Source organism: Bradysia coprophila, unplaced genomic scaffold (genome assembly GCF_014529535.1).
Source record: "Bradysia coprophila strain Holo2 unplaced genomic scaffold, BU_Bcop_v1 contig_87, whole genome shotgun sequence".
Lineage (NCBI taxonomy): Eukaryota > Metazoa > Arthropoda > Insecta > Diptera > Sciaridae > Bradysia > Bradysia coprophila.
The window spans coordinates 223473-246402 of NW_023504014.1; the positions used below are offsets into that span (position 1 = coordinate 223473).

Consider the following 22930-nt stretch of genomic DNA (forward strand, 5'->3'; position numbering starts at 1 on the left):
TAATAGATTTATCGCTACAATGCAGCTGCATTTGGTTAAAGTTTGAGAAATCTTTTCCTCAAACATACACCCTATTCCGATTCTCCTAATTGGCATGACCTGAATGCAAATTCTGAATCTTTTTTATTTTCACACAACTTTAGAACACCATCGAAAGGACATAGTTTCATAAATATGTTAGGTGTTTCGGCCATCTGTTCTTGTGACTTGGCACTTGAGACTGGTTTGCGGATCTTTAGGGATTGTCCGCTATGTACCAATCTCATGTTTCGCACCTTAGGGTATCACCATCATTAACGACATCTTATCGAAAATAGGGAAATTCCCCTAACAGAAGTAGTAAGGTCAGGAAGTAGGGAATAAAGGAACTTCGATCTGGGTTCCTGCTCCTGAACGGACAAAGCATCCCAGAACCCTAATCTAATCTATCTAATCTAGGCATACTAGAGTAGAGCATTGCCACGCATATGTGAGGGATCGCTATATTTAACACTAAGAAAATCGGAGTTTATCGCACATTTTGGGAAAGACTGCGCATACCGATAAGTAATTCATCCTTTTACATATATTCATCTGTTATCGATATCGACAACAAAAATAATGACAAGCTCTGAATAATGTGTTCCTTTATATAGAAAAATTCATGTTAAAAAATTGAAGTACAAGATTTGACATCAACAGATTGAAATTACTTTGATCAATGGAAGTAATAGACCCGATAATCATACTGGTAATATGTTTGACGTCTGTTACAGGTTAATGCGTGGTTTTGTACAACTTTTTTTTCTAGTGAACCTACGTTGTGCAATGCTTGAAATCTATAAATTATAATGTTTGGTAGCACATTGATCTGAAGTACCGCTGGTGTACATTCCACCACGAATTCATATCCCATTAATGGACTCCTAATGCGCTTTCGAGAGCTTAAATGACTGAATCACATTTTTCTTACCTTTAATTTTTCGTCTTAATTACCGATCGTAAATGATTCAATCTCGTTGCGAAACATTTTTACCAAGTAAATTAATAACTGAAACAACTGAATTAGATGGATTTACCCACTTCATACGAAATGCGTCGTATATTATGTTGTACGTGTTAAAGCCAAGGCTTTCATCAAGCAGCAAAAAAACGAGCCATCAGAACAGTCGGAGCGTTTGCTGCGACTGAGCCCCGTACAAACCCGTATATCTATTGCGTACGTGACCCTAGTGCGTCTGTCACCCTACTTTGACCGTAAGCCTATTGCGCCGGTTAAAGTAGTTAAAGTAAAATTATTATGTAATATGTACATCTTACAAATTGCGCATAGCGCAATTACGAAGCCCCGTACGACGTTCCTTTCAAATTTATTGAGTATAAATACACATAGGGCCTAGTATCGGCCTCAGTCCGAGGATCCAAATTTATTATTTTTTTTCAACTACATTCTATTCGGCCTTTGATTACCTTCCAAATGAAACAAAAATTACGAAAAACGGATGAAATTTGCTCGAGTTATATGTATAAAAACACATAGGGCCCTAGTAGCGGCCTTAGGCCAAGGACCCAAATTTAATTTTTTTTCAACAACATTCTATTCGGCATTCGATTACCTCCCAAATGAAACAAAAATTACGAAAAACGGATGAAATTTGCTCGAGTTATATGTAAAATACACATAGGGCCCTAGTAGTGGCCTTAGTCCAAGGACCCAAATTTAATTTTTTTTCAACAACATTCTATTCGGCCTATGATTACCTTCCAAATGAAACAAAAATTACGAAAAACGGATGAAATTTACTCGAGTTATATGTGAAATACACATAGGGCCCTAGTAACGGCCTTAGGCCAAGGACCCAAATTTAATTTTTTTCAACAACATTCTATTCGGCATTCGATTACCTTCCAAATCAAACAAAAATTACGAAAAACGAATGAAATTTACTCGAGTTCTATGTAAAATACACATAGGGCCCTAGTAGCATTTCACTTCTAAGGCCCTAACTCACGGTCCACTCACCCGATTTTAAAAAACTTTTTTTTCCTGGATTGGTATTGACAATACCTATCATTTGCCGTGTCATTTACATTTCCATCGTTTATTTTGCCATAAATATCACCAAAAGACCTTAAATCACTTAGGTGGCCCTAACTCACGAAGGGCCGACCCGAATATGCCCATCTTCGAACTTAGCCTCACTATTTCGACTATCTTTCAGGGAAAAAAAAAATTTTTGAAATCGGATTTGATTTACTCAAGATATCGACGTGACAGACGGACAGACGGACAGACAAAATTTTTATTGCAGATTCGTCATCTATGAACATAGGCAAACCCTTTGCCCTTACCGTCTGCTTCGAATTCCATCAATTACACACGGCATCGTAATCCTATAAGCCCCTTTGTACTTCGTACGGGGCTAAAAACCGCACTTTTGGTCGATAAGATTGTGGTATGTCTGCGCTGGCACATAAAAATAAATAATTCAATTAAACATACGCACAATAAAATAAAAATAAATAAAAATTAATTCTCCTATTCACACTTATTTCACCCATGGGCAATATTGAATGCGTTCCAATTACACGCTGTGTGTCTCGTTCATTTTTTTTTCTGTTACATTTTAATTGTTTACAGAAAAAAATATTAATCCGATAAAACTCGTTTGATCAATTTTTTTTGTAAACTTTAACTTCATTAATACAGTCGGAATTAGTTTTTAAATTTCATTAAAATGTGCTCGGCTAAAAGGTTTAATCACACAGTTTTATGCGACTTAAATTGTACTCGCATTAGAGTGTGTTTGCACTGCGCATTTAATGCGTTCCTTTAATAAACTGTGCCGTTTCAAATCGTATGAAGTAATTTTCGTTCAAATGTATATGGCAAACAACGGTCAATGGTCTTTGGTGTATGGATCTGTTTCTTGGAGAAATGTCTCAACATTTAGGTTTGGCTTTTAAATGCCAAGAGGACGTCAATCAAAAAAATGACTTTATTTCATCATAAAACATTTTAATTTTATAAAATTACGTTCAACAGTTAATTAATGGATGAACGAAACATGCTACGTCTATATCTCTATCCAATCCAGTCCACTTCAATTAGGAAGTCTTGCCTTCGTAAATCTGTATTCTCTCAAAATAGTGTCAAATGAGTTGTCAATTTCACAAAGCTAACCTCAAACAATGACAGCTCCATATAAATTTTTGTAACATTTTGGTTAGCTTTGTGAAAATGACAGCTCATTTGACATCTCAAACGACATTGACAATGATCTATTTCCCTACATATTTACATATTTGGATAGTCGCTAACGTTCCAATGGTATGTCTCGTCGTCCTCACTTTAAATAATAAACTTGTACTTCAAACAGTCCTTTCAGATAACAAAAATTGAGCTAGGAAAGGAATAAGAGTTTCGAATGATTTATTTAGCTAGTTGCATTTTGGATCATTCTTTGAACGTAGTGACTATTCGCAGGCGCCTGCCAATAGCCAAATTATTACTAAAGATGCTATTGGCAGGCGAACTTGCCTGCGAATAGTGTTTTCCCTTTTACGGAGGCTATTGGCAGGCGCCTTCCAATAGCATTTTTCCTTTTACAAAGACTATTTGCAGGTGAAATGGCCTGACAATAGCATCTACGTTTCAGTATTAGGACAAAGTAGCATTCACGTAAATAAAATTATGATTGCGTAGCTTAAGAAATGTATCAGGTCATTCGTGTTAAATCATCTTTGGTATAAAGACGTTTTATAAGAATCTGTCTGGCGCACCGTAGAACAATTTTGCTTACACTTACAAAAATTAAGGAACAGTCACATTTTCGTCTTACATAATTTCTAGACCCAAACATTTGATTTTTCTAGAAATATCAGATAAATAAAACAAACACGCGAAACAAGCGAACAACACATGCACGAACTTTTTAATTTAAATTTTTTTAAGCTCACCGTGGTTCGTGACAACAGTAAAACAATCATTTTTTCTAAAAAATTTCATCTATTTTTCTGTTCATTGGATGTTACTCCGTTCAATAAATTAGTTTTCATTTATCTAAAGAACAACATTGACCTAATAATGGTAGTTGGATGAGTGATCGTTGTATGAGACATGAGCGGCGTCATGGCTGTATTCAGCGATTTTAGCTACTGGAGCAGCATAGTGTGCAACTGGAGCAACTACTTTAGCTACAACTGGAGCGGAGTAGTGAGCAACTGGAGCGGAGTAGTGGGCAACTGGAGCTTGATGATGGTAGACTTGTTGAGGTTCAGCGTGGTAGACTTGTGGGGCAGCAACGTATTTGTGTACTGGTGCAACGACTTTGTGTACTGGGGCTGCTACGACTTTGTGGTCGGTTGGGTCACGTCGGACAACTGCGTTGAATCCGTTGTGGTCATCGGCGGTGTATTCGACAACACGGTGATGACCATCAGCATCGTAGAGGCTGTAAGATCCACGGACAACATCTCCGTCACGGCTTTCTTGTTGTTGCTTGATGTCACCGGTCTGGGTGTCATGGACGGAGTAGCTGAAGTCGTATTTTGGTGGAGCTTCATGTTCAACTTCGACATGTTTGTAGACTGGGGCAGCATGGTAGACTGTTTTGGAATTTTTGGACATTAGAGAAGGGCTTTAGAGACATTGTTGGTCTATAATGTTCTACCTGGGGAAGATTTGACTACAGCTGGAGCAGCATAGTGTACTGGAGCTGCATGGTAGACTGGGGCAGCTTCGTAGTGATGACCATCATTGGAATAGTGATGTTGAGCACTAGCTACGGCCACGAAGGCGAGCACAGCGATGAACTGAACGACAAGAACAAGAACATTTTAGTAAAATTATGTCGAAGCACACAGGTCACACGAAAATTTGTTTTCAATTAAACATTTCAATGATCACTGAACTGAATGGTATGGTAATCCAAATAATCCTTTGCCTTACTTTGAATGCCATGGTGAATTAAGAAGTTGTTTCTCGTTAAACTGTACGATGCGAACTACGATTTTTGACAATTACTTGATCGGTTTATATACGCAAAAATTGTCGATCATATTCATCTCGGAAAAAATTGCCTGTTGGTGTATTCGCGAATTTCTGTTCGTATTAAAAATATTAAATTTATTTTTAAGACGGCACGCCTCACACATTGATACATTTTTATGCAATCAATATTTTCGGGGTCAAAGAATGGTATTTCGGGCGAAATGTGGATGATTAGAAATATCAATAAAAATCCGAATGAAATCAAGACAATACCAAGGTGGAATTAGAGCAAAATATTGATTGGGGGTTTTAGGTAGAAATTGTAGGTTTTTCTAACAAATATGAGGTTGGGACGATTTTTAATTTAAAAGCTCGCATCGTAATTTTCGAATTACTTTGATATTGTTTATGTTAAGAAATTGAGGAACTAAATTTTTTTCTCCTAGAAATGAATCAACTTTTTATTATTTTATTACTGGAGTTTCTCTAAAAAGTGACACAGAAAATTCCTCACCTTGGAAGTCTCATAACCCGGTCAGTTCTTAATAAATAATGTTGGAGAAATTAAGACGTTGTCGCTCATTTCAATAATTTCTTCCCTTTTCTAGAACCTAGAGATTTGATGTGTCATGTGTCTTACCAGACTTTTTCGTTTTTTTCTTCAATAGTAGAATTTCGAGCATGCGAATGTTAATCTCCCCAAAACCGCTAAAAGTTCCGCTGGACGACGAGGTGTCCCTATCGATATAGCCTAACAGCGAAAAATTTGACCTTACGGATTTCAACTATTTCCTATGCAATCGGTGCTGGTGTGTCGAGAACACCTTGAGCAGTGAGTACACAAAACATTCCTATATCATGACGGTAGCTGCATTATGTGTGAGGATCACACTGTGAGCTTACATATCTTGCCATTTTGTACCTAAAGAAAAGTTTGTCATGTGATAATGTTGTGAGAACTTATTCTGACGAATTAGTAATTAGAAAATGATGAAGATGAACAAAACAAGAAAAATTAAAATTTTTACTCTCGGGTGTTTCAGATATTAGATGATGTGGATCGAGGCGGACTCTGAAGTCTCTGGACTGCGAATAAAGAAGCTAGGTATGACCACTCATCTTCATTTTCAATTATCCGTATTTTATGCATCACACGGTAACAGGGAACCGTTAGTTTGGGGTGGGTTTCCTCATTTTGGAATTCTATCCGCAAATTATATAATTGAACTGAGGCAAATACTGATTCGTTTCTTACAGTGCCTATATTCGCGAAAATATTTTCTTAATTTTCTCAAATTTTCACAAATTTCATAAATTTTCACAAATTTTCTTGAATTTTCACAAATTTTCGTGAATTTTCATGAAATTTCACGAATTTTCTTAAGTTTTCACAAATTTTCACGAATTTTCAAGAATTTTCATGAAATTTAGGAAAAACGAATAAACAAGAGAACTATTAGAAAATCGTCAAACACTCAGTTTAATTAACATTTAGTCGATGGGTCACTGAAAACCCTGTGTCAAAGTGAGGTCCGGAGCATGTTAAAGTGTTTTTCGGTTGAGTTTAGTATCCTGATGAAGAAAAGTTAGGGTTAAGGCTAAGATCCTGGGCAATAACTTTTGGCGGCGGCATCCGAAAATCCGTGTTTTTCAAGTTTTTTAGTGAATATCACGAGAACTCGAAAAGATAAAAAATTAGTTTGTGTAAAATACAGGATAAGCTGAAAAAATCGTCAAAGTCGAAATTTTTAATTATTGAAAAAAATGCTTAATTTTGGGCCATTCTCTTCTCTTTTCAAGTGTTTTACATATACATATATATATTAACTGGGATATGCGAATCTCTAAATTCTGAACACGAATGAAGAAATCAAAATGTTTTTGGAAAGTACAGGGTGGGTATTTTTCATGAAATCTTCGATTTCGCTGTTTTCTTTCCTGTTTTTTCAAATTTTTTTCGTAGACTTACTAATTATTTGATGGATATTTAGGAAATGCGGTCTTTCGAACCTTTTTTCTTATTCGTAGTTGTATGAATGCCAAATATTGTAAGATCCGTTCAAATGCTGACGAAAATAAATAACTTTTCTTGTTCTAACTGAAAAGTGCCCAGCTCACCTACCAAAAGAGGTTCACGTTGGTTTAAAACGCACGAAAACCGCTTGTAAACCTATTGTTACATTGTTTAAATATGGTGCATACGTGCAATTTGATACGTCAAGATATTCATGCTCTTTGTTTTATACATATGACCAAATTATGTGATTAGGAGCGAATTGAAACAAAAAACGATTACGGCCCCGTACTCGTATCAAACAAATATATACATTTATATCCCGATACGACGAAGAGAAACTAGTTCTGAGTTACATTTGTTTCTGTTTCGATAAAGTGCTACGATTTTCAGTTTTCAATATTACTATCCTATTACTTGCATCCATCATAGTAATTTATGCAACAAGTTGCGAAAAGTAGTTGTTTTTGTCACTAGATGTGATGTTATCAGACGAGCGTAGCAAGTTTGATAACAACATCGTGTGACAAAAACAACCACTTTCGCAACGTGTTGCATACAACGTTTTATGCAATTTTGTCGCAAAATCACTTTTTCATGTATTATTTCAAGGTATATTGATTTACTTTTTATCACTAGTGACAAAAAGTTATATGGAAGTCCTTTTTGTCACTAGTGATAAAAAGTAAATCAATATACCATTGAAATGATGCATGAAAAAGTGAACATTTTGCGACGGAATTGCATAAAAGTATTTTTAATCGGTTGATTTCAAATCTTGTACTTCGATTTTTTTAACATGCATTTTACTATATAAATACTGAAATCATACTACACAGAGCTTCGATAACAGATGAATATAATGAAAATAATGGGGAACTATAAATTGGACAAATTATTTTTAATTGTTGTTAAACATCATAATAAGCAAAACTGCTCCAAAATGGCTGATCTATATTTTCAGTTCGTAAAGTGCGTTTTTTAATTAGCGAATTCAAACGCCAAAACATCATAGACTGGGAAGCACTTAATTGACTGGGAACATGGATGACTTTTAAAACTCTGATAAATCGAAAATTGTGTTTTTTAAAGATGAACAAACTGTAAGTCTAATAAAAAAAAATTGAAAAAAAAACGAGAAAAGCAACGATATAGAAAATTTTATGAAAAAATAAGTAATTTTCTTTAATTTTCCCAAATTTCATAAATTTTCACAAATTTTCACAATTTTCATGAATTTTCTCAAATTTTCACAATTTTCTTGAAATATTTTCGCGAATATAGGCACTGGTTTCTAGATACCTAATTGGGCACAGTTATACATTAAGAAAATTTTAATTATTTAGAAAATATCTTTTTAATATCGTTAGTGCATAACCGAGTTCAGTTATTATGTCACTAACCCAAAAAGAAAATAATTTCTTGCAGCAATTAGTTTTCTGAATTAACCATAAAAAATGATTGAGTTCAATACTCTAGCAAACAAACTTTCTTAAAAAATGGAATTACAGTGTAAAATAACTATGAGAAATTCTGCTTCTTCACAAGGCTTAAAGTGAACAGACTCACGAATCGTAAACAAGTAGCAGAGTTCAACAATAGCTATTTTCATAATAAGGTAGTAAATGGGATTGTTTTGCGCACTAGATGTGAGATTGCCGATACGAGCGAAGCGAGTTCGACAACACATCGTGTGCGCAAAACAATCCCATTTACTACCGTGTTAGGAACAAGGTTTTATCTCCTGTAATGTCATAATCACCATAAAAAACAAATTTCAAAAATCAAACTGAAACATATACACGCCATGACCCCGTCACTCATTCATATTCCCCACAAATAAAACACACATCTAGTATACTGTCAAGAATTTGTCAAATTTTCAGTGAATAAATGAGAAATTATCGAAGTTAGCCGTGCGCAAATAACCATTTATCGAAATTTTCAGTTAATAAACGTACGTTCTGTGAATGACGTGTTTAAATCTAGCCCATTTTGATTCTAAAAGCGACACTCAAATTGTGAATATTATGACATTACAGGAGATAAATACATATTTGCGTGTAGGAGAGAAGAAACGTACTTGCAGGTTAAGTGTAAATCAGGCATGAGCGCCGATGTGATTTTTCGACAAAGGTTGGAGACTCGGCTTGGGATGTAAATATTGTTGTTGAGGTTTGATTCTTAGGCGAACTTAACAGCTTAACAGACAAGAAGAGTCGGACATTTCACCTGTAGCAGGTAACTATGACTTCAGGTAATCTATAATAGTTTATTAAATACAAACTTTGACAACCCGAAATAGACGATTTCATCCACAGACATGAACATAACTGTTCGAACTGACCTTGTAACAAACCCAGGTGTGCCGATAATGAAGTTTGCCTTGAAACAAAGTTATAGGGAGAGAAATTCGACATGTTTTATGTTTTCGGAGTTTTTGTGGTTTTTAAATAATTCCACACAAAATATGTTTGACAAATGAAAATCTAAATTTTTTATTTTAACATTTCATTCTTGTCCAAAAAATGAAAATCTAGATTTTAATTTGTTCAACGAAATTCTTGTACAAACCACAACAACTCCCAAATTAGATAACATGTCGAATTTCACTTGTCTCTCTTCCTGTATTCAATGCAGGTGATATTGTCAACTCTTTCAACAAATCGAGTGGCCGCACATGGCCGGTATTATTACGTGTGGGTGTTGTTTGCGGTGCTCGTAGACAAGTCACCATAATTTTAAACATTACAGAAGGAAATTCTGCGATGAAATTAAAATTTTCTTTTCATATTTTTTGTGTGCCATAGAATAAAAGTATGTGCGGACTGGTCTATGAAAAATGAGCTGAATGTGCAGTTGTTGGTGATAACAGTAAAACAATAAAAATTTTCTTTAAAATTTCATCTACTTTCTTTCTTGTATATTTACATTGGATGTTACTCCGTTCAATAAATTAGTTTTCATTTATCTAAAGAACAACATTGACCTAATAATGGTAGTTGGATGAGTGATCGTTGTATGAGACATGAGCGGCGTCATGGCTGTATTCAGCGATTTTAGCTACTGGAGCAGCATAGTGTGCAACTGGAGCAACTACTTTAGCTACAACTGGAGCAGAGTAGTGAGCAACTGGAGCGGTGTAGTGAGCAACTGGAGCTTGATGATGGTAGACTTGTTGGGGTTCAGCGTGGTAGACTTGTGGGGCAGCAACGTATTTGTGTACTGGTGCAACGACTTTGTGTACTGGGGCGGCTACGACTTTGTGGTCGGTTGGGTCACGTCGGACAACTGCGTTGAATCCGTTGTGGTCATCGGCGGTGTATTCAACAACACGGTGATGACCATCAGCATCGTAGAGGCTGTAAGATCCACGGACAACATCTCCGTCACGGCTTTCTTGTTGTTGCTTGATGTCACCGGTTTGGGTGTCATGGACGGAGTAGCTGAAGTCGTATTTTGGTGGAGCTTCATGTTCAACTTCGACATGTTTGTAGACTGGGGCAGCATGGTAGACTGTTTTGGAATTTTGGGACATTAGAGAAGGGCTTTAGAGACATTGTTGGTCTGTAATGTTCTACCTGGGGAAGATTTGACTACAGCTGGAGCAGCATAGTGTACTGGAGCTGCATGGTAGACTGGGGCAGCTTCGTAGTGATGACCATCATTGGAATAGTGATGTTGAGCACTAGCTACGGCCACGAAGGCGAGCACAGCGATGAACTGAACAACAAGAACAAGAACATTTTAGTAAAATTATGTCGGAGCACACAGGTCACACGAAAATTTGTTTTCAATTAAACATTTCAATGATCACTGAACTGAATGGTATGGTAATCCAAATAATCCTTTGCCTTACTTTGAATGCCATGGTGAATTAAGAAGTTGTTTCTCGTTAAACTGTACGATGCGAACTACGATTTTTGACAATTACTTGATCGGTTTATATACGCAAAAATTGTCGATCATATTCATCTCGGAAAAAATTGCCTGTTGGTGTATTCGCGAATTTCTGTTCGTATTAAAAATATTAAATTTATTTTTAAGACGGCACGCCTCACACATTGATACATTTTCTTGCAATCATTATTTTCGGGGTCAAAGAATGTTACTTCGGGCGAAATGTGGATGATTAGAAATATCAATAAAAATCCGAATGAAATCAAGACAATGTCAAGGTGGAATTATAAGGCAAAATATTGATAATGATTTTCGGGTAGTTTAGGTAGACGTTGTAAGCTCACATTGTAACTTTGGCATTATTTCGATTACTTCGTGGTTAAAAGTTGTGGAACTGTCTGGAAATGGAAAATCAATTTTTCGGCCGGAAAAGCCGTTTACATAAAAAAATAACTTTTGATCGAATCAGACTTTTCGGAATTTTTTTTTTCGTATAAGGTTGGCCCAATACCGACATTTTGTTGAGCAACTTTTGCAATTTGGAAGCCTAATAACCTGGTCAATTTTTAATAAATAATGATGAAAGCTTCACAGAGAAAATAGTCGGATTAAACGTTTAATATATGGAATGATTACATTTTAAAATCTTTCGAAAGATTGTGTTTCTGGTTGAAATGGCTGAAATTGATTGCAGCAATGAGAAGTGAAGTTAAATATAAGCCATTTTGCCACAAAAATATTGTGTTTTTGTTCAAAGTTCGTTTTTCTGGCATCTAGAGCGTATGATTAGAAGCTACTGACATTTGTAATTTTTTAGTCATCAAAGCGAATGTTAGCGATTCAAAAATAAAAACCAATGCACATAAATTAGTCAGATTTTAGATGTTTTTTTGGTTTTTCTTAAGGATATCGATACAATCGCTACAAGTAAAATGCATGTCAATAAAATTGAAGTACAAGATTTGAAATCGACAGACCCGATAATAATAATGGCCATATGCTTACCGTCTGTAACAGGTTATATCGAGCTCATAGTATTATTTTTTATACTTCCTTTCTATACTTTCCTAAAGTTAATCGTATCTTTTTCTCTACGCTTATCGTACTTTTCAATACTTTCGCCAGGTTCAGCTTGCTTATCGTTGCTCATGGAGATTTATGAAATAATAATTGAATTTTTTATTAGAAAAATGAAAAAGAATGCTGCCTTCGATTAGGTTTTGAACTTGTTTACAATGATAGCTACATCAGTTGGTACAAAGATTTCGTTGAGAAGAAAATGTTTTTAATCTCTGCAAGAGTAAAATCTCCGTAACAACTATCGAAAATTTGCTAAGATTAAGAACCCAATAGCTCAGAGGTACAGTGGACTGGAGAAACGAAGGTACTGAGGTGAACGAGTTCAAATCCTGATCAAAATAAGTGCTGATTCTTTGATAAAAACTTGAAATTTTTAGAAAACGATTACTCTGACCTTGTTCATCATCTCAAATAATTTTTTCACTGTTCTAGAACCTAGAGCTTTGATGCGTCTTTTTTTCGTTTTTTTCTTCAATGGTAGAATGTCGAGCATATGAAACTTCACAAAACAACTGAAGGATTCGATGGTCCATGAGTTGTCCCAATAGAGATAGCCTAACAAGGAAAATTTCACCTTGAAAATTCTTACTATTTCCTGTGGAGTCGGTGCTGGTGGGTCAAGGACACCTTGAACAGTAAGTACACACAACATTCCTATTTCATTTTGTACCAGAAGTTAAGTTTCTCATGTGAATTTAAATTTTCACACGCCGGTTTTTCTAGTTGTGGAAAATCTAGATTTTTATTTGTGCAACGAAATTCCTGTGATTTCAATTACAAGAAACAACAACTCCCAAATTAGAAAACATGTCGAATCTAGCTTTTCTCTCCCTGCACCCACTGCAGATAATGTTTTCAACTCTTTCAACATATCGAGTGGCTACACATTAAAGCACAGTACAGTAACAATTGCATTGTTATTACATGTGAGTGTTGTTTGCGGTGCTCGTAGGCAAGACATAATCTACTATTATTACACAGAAAGATTGAAGTAAATTCTACGATGAAATTCAAATATTATTTTCATGCAATCACATGTTGTTGTGGGGCATAGAATAGGTCTGCGCTGGTTTACGAAAAATGATCTGAATGTGTAGTTGTTGGTGAAAACAGTTAAACAATAAAATTTTTCTTTAAAATTTCATCTACTTTCTTTCTTGTATATTTACATTGGATGTTACTCCGTTCAATAAATTAGTTTTCATTTATCTAAAGAACAACATTGACCTAGTAATGGTAGTTGGATGAGTGATCGTTGTATGAGACATGAGCGGCATCATGGCTGTATTCAGCGATCTTAGCTACTGGAGCGGCGTAGTGGGCAACTGGAGCAACTACTTTAGTTACAACTGGAGCGGAGTAGTGAGCAACTGGAGCTTGATGATGGTAGACTTGTTGGGGTTCAGCGTGGTAGACTTGTGGGGCAGCAACGTATTTGTGTACTGGTGCAACGACTTTGTGTACTGGGGCGGCTACGACTTTGTGGTCGGTTGGGTCACGTCGGACAACTGCGTTGAATCCGTTGTGATCATCGGCGGTGTATTCGACGACACGGTGATGACCATCAGCATCGTAGAGGCTGTAAGATCCACGGACAACATCTCCGTCACGGCTTTCTTGTTGTTGCTTGATGTCACCGGTTTGGGTGTCATGGACGGAGTAGCTGAAGTCGTATTTTGGTGGAGCTTCATGTTCAACTTCGACATGTTTGTAGACTGGGGCAGCATGGTAGACTATTTTGGAATTTTTGGACATTAGAGAAAGGCTTTAGAGACATTGTTGGTCTATAATGTTCTACCTGGGGAAGATTTGACTACAGCTGGAGCAGCATAGTGTACTGGAGCTGCATGGTAGACTGGGGCAGCTTCGTAGTTATGACCACCATTGGAATAGTGATGTTGAGCACTAGCTACGGCCACGAAGGCGAGCACAGCGATGAACTGAACAACAAGAACAAGAACATTTTAGTAAAATTATGTCGGAGCACACAGGTCACACGAAAATTTGTTTTCAATTAAACATTTCAATGATCACTGAACTGAATGGTATGGTAATCCAAATAATCCTTTGCCTTACTTTGAATGCCATGGTGAATTAAGAAGTTGTTTCTCGTTAAACTGTACGATGCGAACTACGATTTTTGACAATTACTTGATCGGTTTATATACGCAAAAATTGTCGATCATATTCATCTCGGAAAAAATTGCCGGTTGGTGTATTCGCGAATTTCTGTTCGTATTAAAAATATTAAATTTATTTTTAAGACGGCACACCTCACACATTGATACATTTTCATGCAATCATTATTTTCGGGGTCAAAGAATGTTACTTCGGGCGAAATGTGGATGATTAGAAATATCAATAAAAATCCGAATGAAATCAAGACAATACCAAGGTGGAATTAGAGCAAAATATTGAGATTTTCGGGTAGTTTAGGTAAACGTTTTATTTTCGAACTATATCTGAAGTGAACGAAGTATATGAACAAAGGTGAGCAATAGGGTGTGGCGATTTTTAACTTTCTTTTTATTGAAATCTGAAACACACTTCACACAATGCACCTTTACAGAAGGAACAAATAATAATTATCGTAAAATATTGTTATAAGCTAATCCTGCTTATCAGGGAAACTACATTGTCTAATACAACATATACAAAAAATAAAAACGTTTTGATGTTTAGTTCAGGTACTTGTGTCAGAAAACGTTTTCTTATTTTATTAAAATGTATTCGGTATCTGAGTTTCTCTAAATATTTATTTATATGTTTTTAGATCAATAAACTGGTCTTTCAACCCAATAACATATCAATCTGTTACAAAAAATAGATAAAAAATAATAGAAAAAAGAATATAAATCAAACATAACACTAAAACTATCAAACAATCAAAAAGTTGAAAGTTACTGCATTAAGCGGTCAGCTTCGTCTCAACGACACATCTTTTGAAAACATTCAATGACTGATTAAAAATGTGACATCCAGAGAAGTACTTGTCATGATTGTCCTGCATCATATTTAGTGGCTCGTTTTGTACTATATTACTCGAGTACTTCGAAGTGTAAAATCAATATATTCCGGGATTCCACAACCCGGGCTTAATTATTGAACTTTTTTCCTGGGTATTATTGTGCGGATTCTTTGATAAAAACTGGAAATTTTTAGAGAACGATTACTCTGACCTTATTCCTCATCTCAAGAATTACTTCCCTGTTCTAGAACCTAGAGATTTTTTCGTTTTTTTTTCTTCAAATCCTAGCAGAATATCGAGCATCTGTAATTCCACAAAACGAGTGAAGGTTTCGTTGGTCCATGAGGTGGCCCTACGAAGATAGTCTAACAACGAAAATTTGACCTTCCATATTTTTACTACTTTCATCCCTACTGATTAATAATTTTTGAGTTAAGCTGCTGTCGAGCAATGTTGTGCAAATGATTAAAAAGAATTAAGAAAAATTTAAATCCACAACTCTGACTGTTACACTGGGGTGGTGTTCCTAATTTTTGGAATTCTACCCACAAATTATATAACTAAACTGAGGCAACCGAATTGCCAATTTGGTTCGTAGATGCCTAATTAGCATAACAAAGTCATTAAACCAAAAACAAAAACAATTTCTTGCAACAATTGGTTTTCTGAATTACAGTCCGTTTTTTTTATTTCGGAACACATTTGAGATATTTTAGAGTTTTAAAAGTCATCGATTTCATGGCATCGGCCTATAACAGAAGATGCGTCCGTTTCACACTTTCTCGCAGGCGCACTTTTTATTTTGAATTTGAATTTTTCGTCATTTTAATTTTTTTGTTGTTTTGCTACGCAAAGTGTTCAATTTCCGGTTTTAATATTTTATTTTATAATTTGGAGGTTCGATACTCTAATTTGAGACTGTGCGAATAACAGAATTAATATAAATAACTTATTTTGAAGTTTTATCAGATTTTTGTCGTAAATTTTTCATAGATGAACAGTATTAGTATAGTTCTTCGGTAACGCGTAACATTTATTGACATTTTCAAGGTTATGCACACGTTACAAGGCAGCGTCAATGTATAGAAGCACGACTAACCTTTACCCTACTGATTAAAATTTTTCAGATTTGGTAATTCAAAGAATTTACGACACATTTGTCGATTCAATACTAAGAACACCCATTCTTATTCTACGGACTATAAAGGACCGTTCAGTGTGTGTGGCTTCTATTGAGACCATTTATGGAAGAAAATCAAAGCCTAGCTTAGAAGTTTCTTGAATTAAATTTAATCGCGAAAGGTAAGTTTATCAATGGCGGTAAACTCTGACATTTGTTTCAACTAAAACTAAAATCATTTTAGACGAAGAGGAAAGTCTTATTAGAATAATTCAGATGCTAATACTTTGGAATATCGCATAAAAAAATCTTCGTAAAGGTTAATACAAACATTCGAAAATTTTCTGACGAAATGCCTAAAGCTGGGTTATGAAACAAAAGCTCTAGATTCATCGAAATTCAAAGGAAAAGGAAGAGCCAATATGCCGTAATTTGTAAGAAAAAACCTGTGTAAAAGAGACAAAAAGATCTGTTCGAAGTTTTATGAAGGACTTTATGAAGTTCCAATATTCAGCTCAAATTAGAAAAAACGTTTTCATTCAGGCGGAAAAAAAACTTCACATTCCCTCACCAGGTAGAGAGCCAAAACAACAACTTTTTCTCTCACCTTTTCTTCTACTTTTCGTTACAGTGGCATCACTTTTCGTTACAGTGGCATCACTTTTCGTTTCCAGTGACATCAATTTTCGTACCCACTCATGTCATTTTCGGACGTTTTCACCACCTGGGTCAAAAACAAAACTTTTCATACCTAGGACCAAAAAAGTGCGACTTCATCGCACTTTTTCTCCGTCTGATAATATACTATTTCGACACAAAACATGTTTTCCACACAGAACATGTTTTTCCATGTGAAACACATTTCTTATCTGAACCATGTTTCCCATTTGAAACTTGTTTTCTATCTGAAATATGTTTCCCATCAGAAGCATGTTTCGAATCTGAAACATGTTTTATATCTGAAAAATGTTTGACATTTTAAACATGTTTTCCATTTGGAACATGTTCCTTATCTGAAACATGTTCCTTATCTGAAACATGTTCCTTATCTGAAACATGTTCCTTATCTGAAACATGTTCCTTATCTGAAACATGTTCCTTATCTGAAACATGTTCCTTATCTGAAACATGTTCCTTATCTGAAACATGTTCCTTATCCGAAACATGTTCCTTATCTGAAACATGTTCCTTACCTGAAACATGTTCCTTATCTGAAACATGTTCCTTATCCGAAACATGTTCCTTACCTTAAACATGTTCTTATCTTAAATATGTTCCTTGCCTGAAACATGTTCCTTATCTAAAACATATTCTTATCTGAAACATGTTTTCTACCTAAAATATTTTTCTATTGGAAATATGTTTACTATCAGAAAAATGTTTTCCGTTTGAAACATGTTCTCCATTTGGAACATGTTTAATATCTGAAATATGTTTCCTATGTGAAACATGTTTTCTATCTGAAATATGTTTCCCATCTGAAATATGTTTTCCATCTGAAGCATGCTATCCATGCGAAACATATTTTCCATGCAAAAAAATATCTTCTAAAAACAACGAATACACTATCTTTAGTCGTATTGTTAACGATAATAAACAAACCACTGTTGCTACTTTCATCTACAACTGATTAAAAAATTAACTGACTTTCCCTGTTCACATGGACACTATACCAAAAAATTAAAAGTCGGCCACTATACGACAAAAATCTGATAAAACTTTTAAAAAAAGTTACTTATTTCTATTGATTCTTTTATTTGCCCGGACGTAAATTACAGTATTGAGCCTCCAAATTCAAAATAAAAAGTGCGCCTGAGAAAAAGGCTGAAACGGACGCATTTTTGCTATTTGACATTAATGACTTTAGAAACTCTAAAAAATCTTACGGTGTTCGAATTTAGTTTGAACACACTGTATAATCATCAAAACTGATTCGAGTTACAATTTCGAATTTCAATAATGAAAACATTGCCTCATCACTTGTTTACCATTTCACATTAGTTTCAATGAGCTTGCATTTTACTGGTGAATGACAAAAAGTAAATCACGCATAATGAAAATCATAATACCAATCGGTTAATGTAGGTGTCAGCAAAACAAACTTTTAATGTTAGACATTAAAATGTTCGATGAATGGTTGAATAAAAGCTAAATCGATTACCAGAGTAAAAGTAACACATAAGGCACCGAAGCAATGGGGGATAGTATTAAAGTGGTAATCATATGGAAATGTTGATCGTAAGAAAAAAAAAAAAAAAATTGAAAACTAACTCCGCAGCTAAGAGAGTTTGTAAATTAATGTGTGTTAAAAGTGAGACGATTGAATAATATGCATGTGCGATAAGTATCTCATAATACTAAGAAAATGAAATTAAAAGTTTAATTCGATTAAATGTGTGTTCGGGAGAGGAAAAAAAAACAATAAATTTTTGTCAAGGCGATATGTATCCGATAAACCATTTGCGGTTGACTTAAATATTATTGTAATGTGAAAGTTTAATTATTTTTTTTTTCTGTCTGTTCGTTCTTTTTCATTTCGTTGAAAAATACACATTGAGCCGAGTAGGTTTATGTACGTACATATGTTCGTTTTGGTAACATAATTGGCAAACTAGACCATTGCAGTTTTGCCAATTTATTCCAACCAAACCGACTCGATTTTATATAAATTATAAATGGAACAATTTTGGATCCATATCAAATTGCCACCTGCGTTTTACTAAAATAAACAAACAAAGGTAAAAACTTAGTTTTTATTCCGATTTTATTTTAATTTATTATTTTTATGTAGGTGCATTTTTAGCGCAACAACAACAACAACAACTGTAATATGAGTGATGTTATGCAATTCGCTGTACTGTTGCCTTTTTAACCAATTTTTTCTCTCTTGGTATGTTGTCTCAATTTCAAGTTTTGGTAAACAGGTGATTATAAAAATGTGAATTTCGGAAAAATATGAGTTTAATTTCTTGACTAAAAATGTTATTATAATAATAATTCAGAAGAACATATCGTTCCCATTGCACGGCATGTAGGTTTGGCGTAATAGCCATGCGTTTAAAAAAAAGTTGATTTTAAATATTTTCGAGTTTTTATTTATTTTGTCATATTTTTTTACTTTTTATTTGGAAATGATGTAGAGCAACCGACAGTTCTCACTAATCGTAAAAATTGTCAAATTTTAGGAAAATTAGTATTGGTGCTTCGAGTGACAGCTGACGAATAGAATTTTTTTACCAGATTTTTTTTACAGTGTTAAACTGTGTTCAGTTTCAGCATTCTATGTAGACTCTAAATTTTATAGCATCACCACGTAAATGTATTTCGAAGTGACTATTTGAACACGAGTGCAAATAGTCAATATGACCACTATTCACACCCGACTATTCGCACAATCTGCAAAGTGGCAGATTACCATAAACAGACCAGCAAGAAAATTTATCTGCCACATGCGACGCAGATTTTTTTGGTAAAATTTTGGTTGTTTTGAGTAAAACAAGGAAAAGCGTCTGAGTATAATTTGGCGTATTTCCTGCCAACCTCTTGGAAAAATATAACTCGTGTGAATTACGGCCCTCGCTTCGCTCTGGCCACAAAGTTCACACTCGTTCAAACATTTTAGGAACGAAAACGAGCCATCAGAACAGTCGGAGCGTTTGCTGCGACTGAGCCCCGTACAAACCCGTATATCTATTGCGTACGTGACCCTAGTGCGTCTGTCAGTGACTCTGTCACCCTATTTTGACCGTAGGCCTATTGCGCCGGTTAATGTAGTTAAAGTAAAATTATAATGTAATATGTACATCTTACAAATTCCGCATAGCGCAATTACGAAGCCCCGTACGACGTTCCTTTCAAATGAAACAAAAATTTCAAATCGCCCTAAAATTTTAATTTATTGAGTATAAATACACATAGGCCTAGTATCGGCCTCAGTCCGAGGATCCAAATTTTTTTTTATTCAACTACATTCTATTCGGCCTTTGATTACCTTCCAAATGAAACAAAAAATACGAAAAACGTATGAAATTTGCTCGAGTTATATCTAAAATACACATAGGGCCCTAGTAGTGGTCTTAGTCCAAGGACCCAAATTTAATTTTTTTTCAACAACATTCTATTCGGCCTTTGATTACCTTCCAAATGAAACAAAAATTACGAAAAACGGATGAAATTTACTCGAGTTATATGTGAAATACACATAGGGCCCTAGTAGCGGCCTTAGTCCAAGGACCCAAATTTTTTTTTTTTCAACAACATTCTATTCGGTGTTCGATTATCTTTCAAATGAAACAAAAATTACGAAAAACGGATGAAATTTGCTCGAGTTATATGTAAAATACACATAGGGCCCTAGTAGTGGTCTTAGTCCAAGGACCCAAATTTAAAATGTTTTTCAACTACATTCTATTCGGCCTTTGATTACCTTCCAAATGAAACAAAAATTACGAAAAACGGATGAAATTTGCTCGAGTTATATGTAAAATACACATAGGGCCCTAGTAGTGGTCTTAGTCCAAGGACCCAAATTTAATTTTTTTTCAACAACATTCTATTCGGCCTTTGATTACCTTCCAAATGAAACAAAAATTACGAAAAACGGATGAAATTTACTCGAGTTATATGTGAAATACACATAGGGCCCTAGTAGCGGCCTTAGACCAAGGACCCAAATTTAATTTTTTTTCAACAACATTCTATTCGACATTCGATTACCTTCCAAATCAAACAAAAATTACGAAAAACGAATGAAATTTACTCGAGTTCTATGTAAAATACACATAGGGCCCTAGTAGCATTTCACTTCTAAGGCTAACTCACGGTCCACTCACCCGATTTTAAAAAACTTTTTTTTCCTGGATTGGTATTGACAATACCTATCATTTGCCGTGTCATTTACATTTCCATCGTTTATTTTGCCATAAATATCACCAAAAGACCTTAAATCACTTAGGTGGCCTTAACTCACGAAGGGCCGACCCGAATATGCCCATCTTCGAACTTAGCCTCACTATTTCGATTACCTTTCAGGGAAAAAAAAAATTTTGAAATCGGATTTGATTTACTCAAGATATCGACGTGACAGACGGACAGACGGATAGACAAATTTTTTATTGCAGATTCGTCATCTATGAACATAGGCAAACACTTTGCCCTTACCGTCTGCTTCGAATTCCATCAATTACACACGGCATCGTAATCCTATAAGCCCCTTTGTACTTCGTACGGGGCTAAAAATTTTGGCAGATGATGAGAAAACCTAAGCCAGCTTGTTTGAACTAAAATTGGGTGTAAAATTTAATTTTTGCGTAACGAAGCTGAAAGCGTCAATTCTAGCGATATCATTCATTATAGAAATTGTATTTCAAAGACTGCGTAACACTTTTCTCTAAGAGATTTTTGTTGGGATATTAGTCGTTTAAGAAGTGTAGTCAACACTGCTTTTTAGAACAGTTATAATTAAAAAATTTGATGAAAATCGAAAATTTGACGAAAATCAGCTATCCGAAAGCGACGAAATATTTCCAGCTGCCCAACATACCCCGAAAGTGATCAAATTTTTCTAATTGCCCACCATGTCAACCATAATATTCATAAACTTTGAATTTTGAAATTTCGACCGAATTACATCCAACTTCACAACAATTATAACAACACTATCAACACAAAATGGCTGTACATTTTATATGAGAGAAATCGTTCCGAAAATTAATTAATTAATTCCACAAAATTCTGATTTTTCCTGGGATAATGATGAACGATGAATCTCCTGCAAAGTTTGATGGAGATTGGCTGCGGATTTTCCGAGATCCACCGTCGATAGATAGACAGACAGACAGATAGAAACATACAGATTAAGTTGAAAGATTTTGATTGTTTGGAGAATGCCATTTTTCATATCTTTGTACTGAAAATGACGACTTGGAAAACGTAATATCTCCGGTTCCCGAGCACTTTGGTAGGCGTGTGATAGCTCATTTTCTTTGTATTTCAAGTGAGAATATTTGGTCTCACGCGTCTCAAAAAAATTTCTTCGTTCTTTTTTTTGGAAGTTAAGACTGCGTCAAGTCCTCCGCTATCGCTCCGGACATGATTAAACCCCAGCGGAAAAGATTCAAAAACTTGTTGGATCTTCACATTTTTTAACATTTTCCTTTTATTCTCATCTCATTTCATCAGAGTGGCTGTTCCTTAGTCCCTAAAATTGTTAACATTTTTGTTGTACTTTGAACTTGCGTCACGCACGGTGGCTACTAATATACTCACAAAAAATCCCGTCGTGAAAATGTAGGAAAATCGAGAAAATTAATGAAGGAAAAATCGTGAAAACAGTAACTCGAAAATAGGCATTTGAATCGAATAATTTTTTCGTCATACGAGAGACATTTCCAGATTCCACAATTCTGTGGATTTTAAACAAAATTCATTCAAAAACAACAACAGCGTTAAACATCTGATTGCTAGATAACACTTTCTCGTTAGCTTCTAGTGTGAATTGGTTAAAGTATTATCGGTGTTTCCTGTTCGCATTCTTCTGAACTATGAACTATTTTCAATAAATATGTCTCTCTGAGTCATTGGCCGTGTTGGTTTCATGTAGTCTAGTTTCATGTATCAGCAAACTCAGCATAAGTAATAAATCGACAGCGCGACCTTCTTCAAAGTAAAAAAAAAAATTGAAAACCGACTCATGTTCAATTATACCGTTCAACAATTTGGCAGAACATAAAAACTTTTTGTCTTCAAAATTATCCTCTAAAAATTACAAACAACCACTAAATTTGCTGCAGGCCACACACACACACACACATATTTTTCGCGAAAACACAGAACCTATTCGATTAACACATTTGGTCTTGATTAAGGTTGTTATAC

At 35.0% G+C, this 22930-nt stretch overlaps 1 protein-coding gene across 1 annotated transcript; it reads right to left on the minus strand.

The window, feature by feature from the left end:
* Positions 1-4060: 4060 nt before the first annotated feature.
* LOC119084668 lies at positions 4061-14149 on the minus strand. Its single transcript, XM_037194745.1, has 8 exons — positions 14043-14149; positions 13765-13906; positions 13197-13699; positions 10846-10863; positions 10568-10709; positions 9979-10502; positions 4653-4794; positions 4061-4587 (listed from the first exon to the last, which is right to left on the minus strand). Exons 1-8 carry the CDS (start codon positions 14052-14054, stop codon positions 4061-4063), a joined length of 2010 nt encoding a protein of 669 aa, XP_037050640.1. The 5' UTR covers positions 14055-14149.
* Positions 14150-22930: the final 8781 nt, after the last annotated feature.

Excerpts from the sequence above, each read along its gene's own strand:
- LOC119084668 (XM_037194745.1), bottom strand. Across the intron at positions 10,503-10,567 it reads TGTAGTCAAATCTTCCCCAG|TCTACCATGCTGCCCCAGTC; the intron begins GTAGAACATTAC and ends ATTCCAAAACAG. Across the intron at positions 4,795-9,978 it reads ACTCATCCAACTACCATTAT|TTCATCGCTGTGCTCGCCTT; the intron begins TAGGTCAATGTT and ends CTTGTCGTTCAG.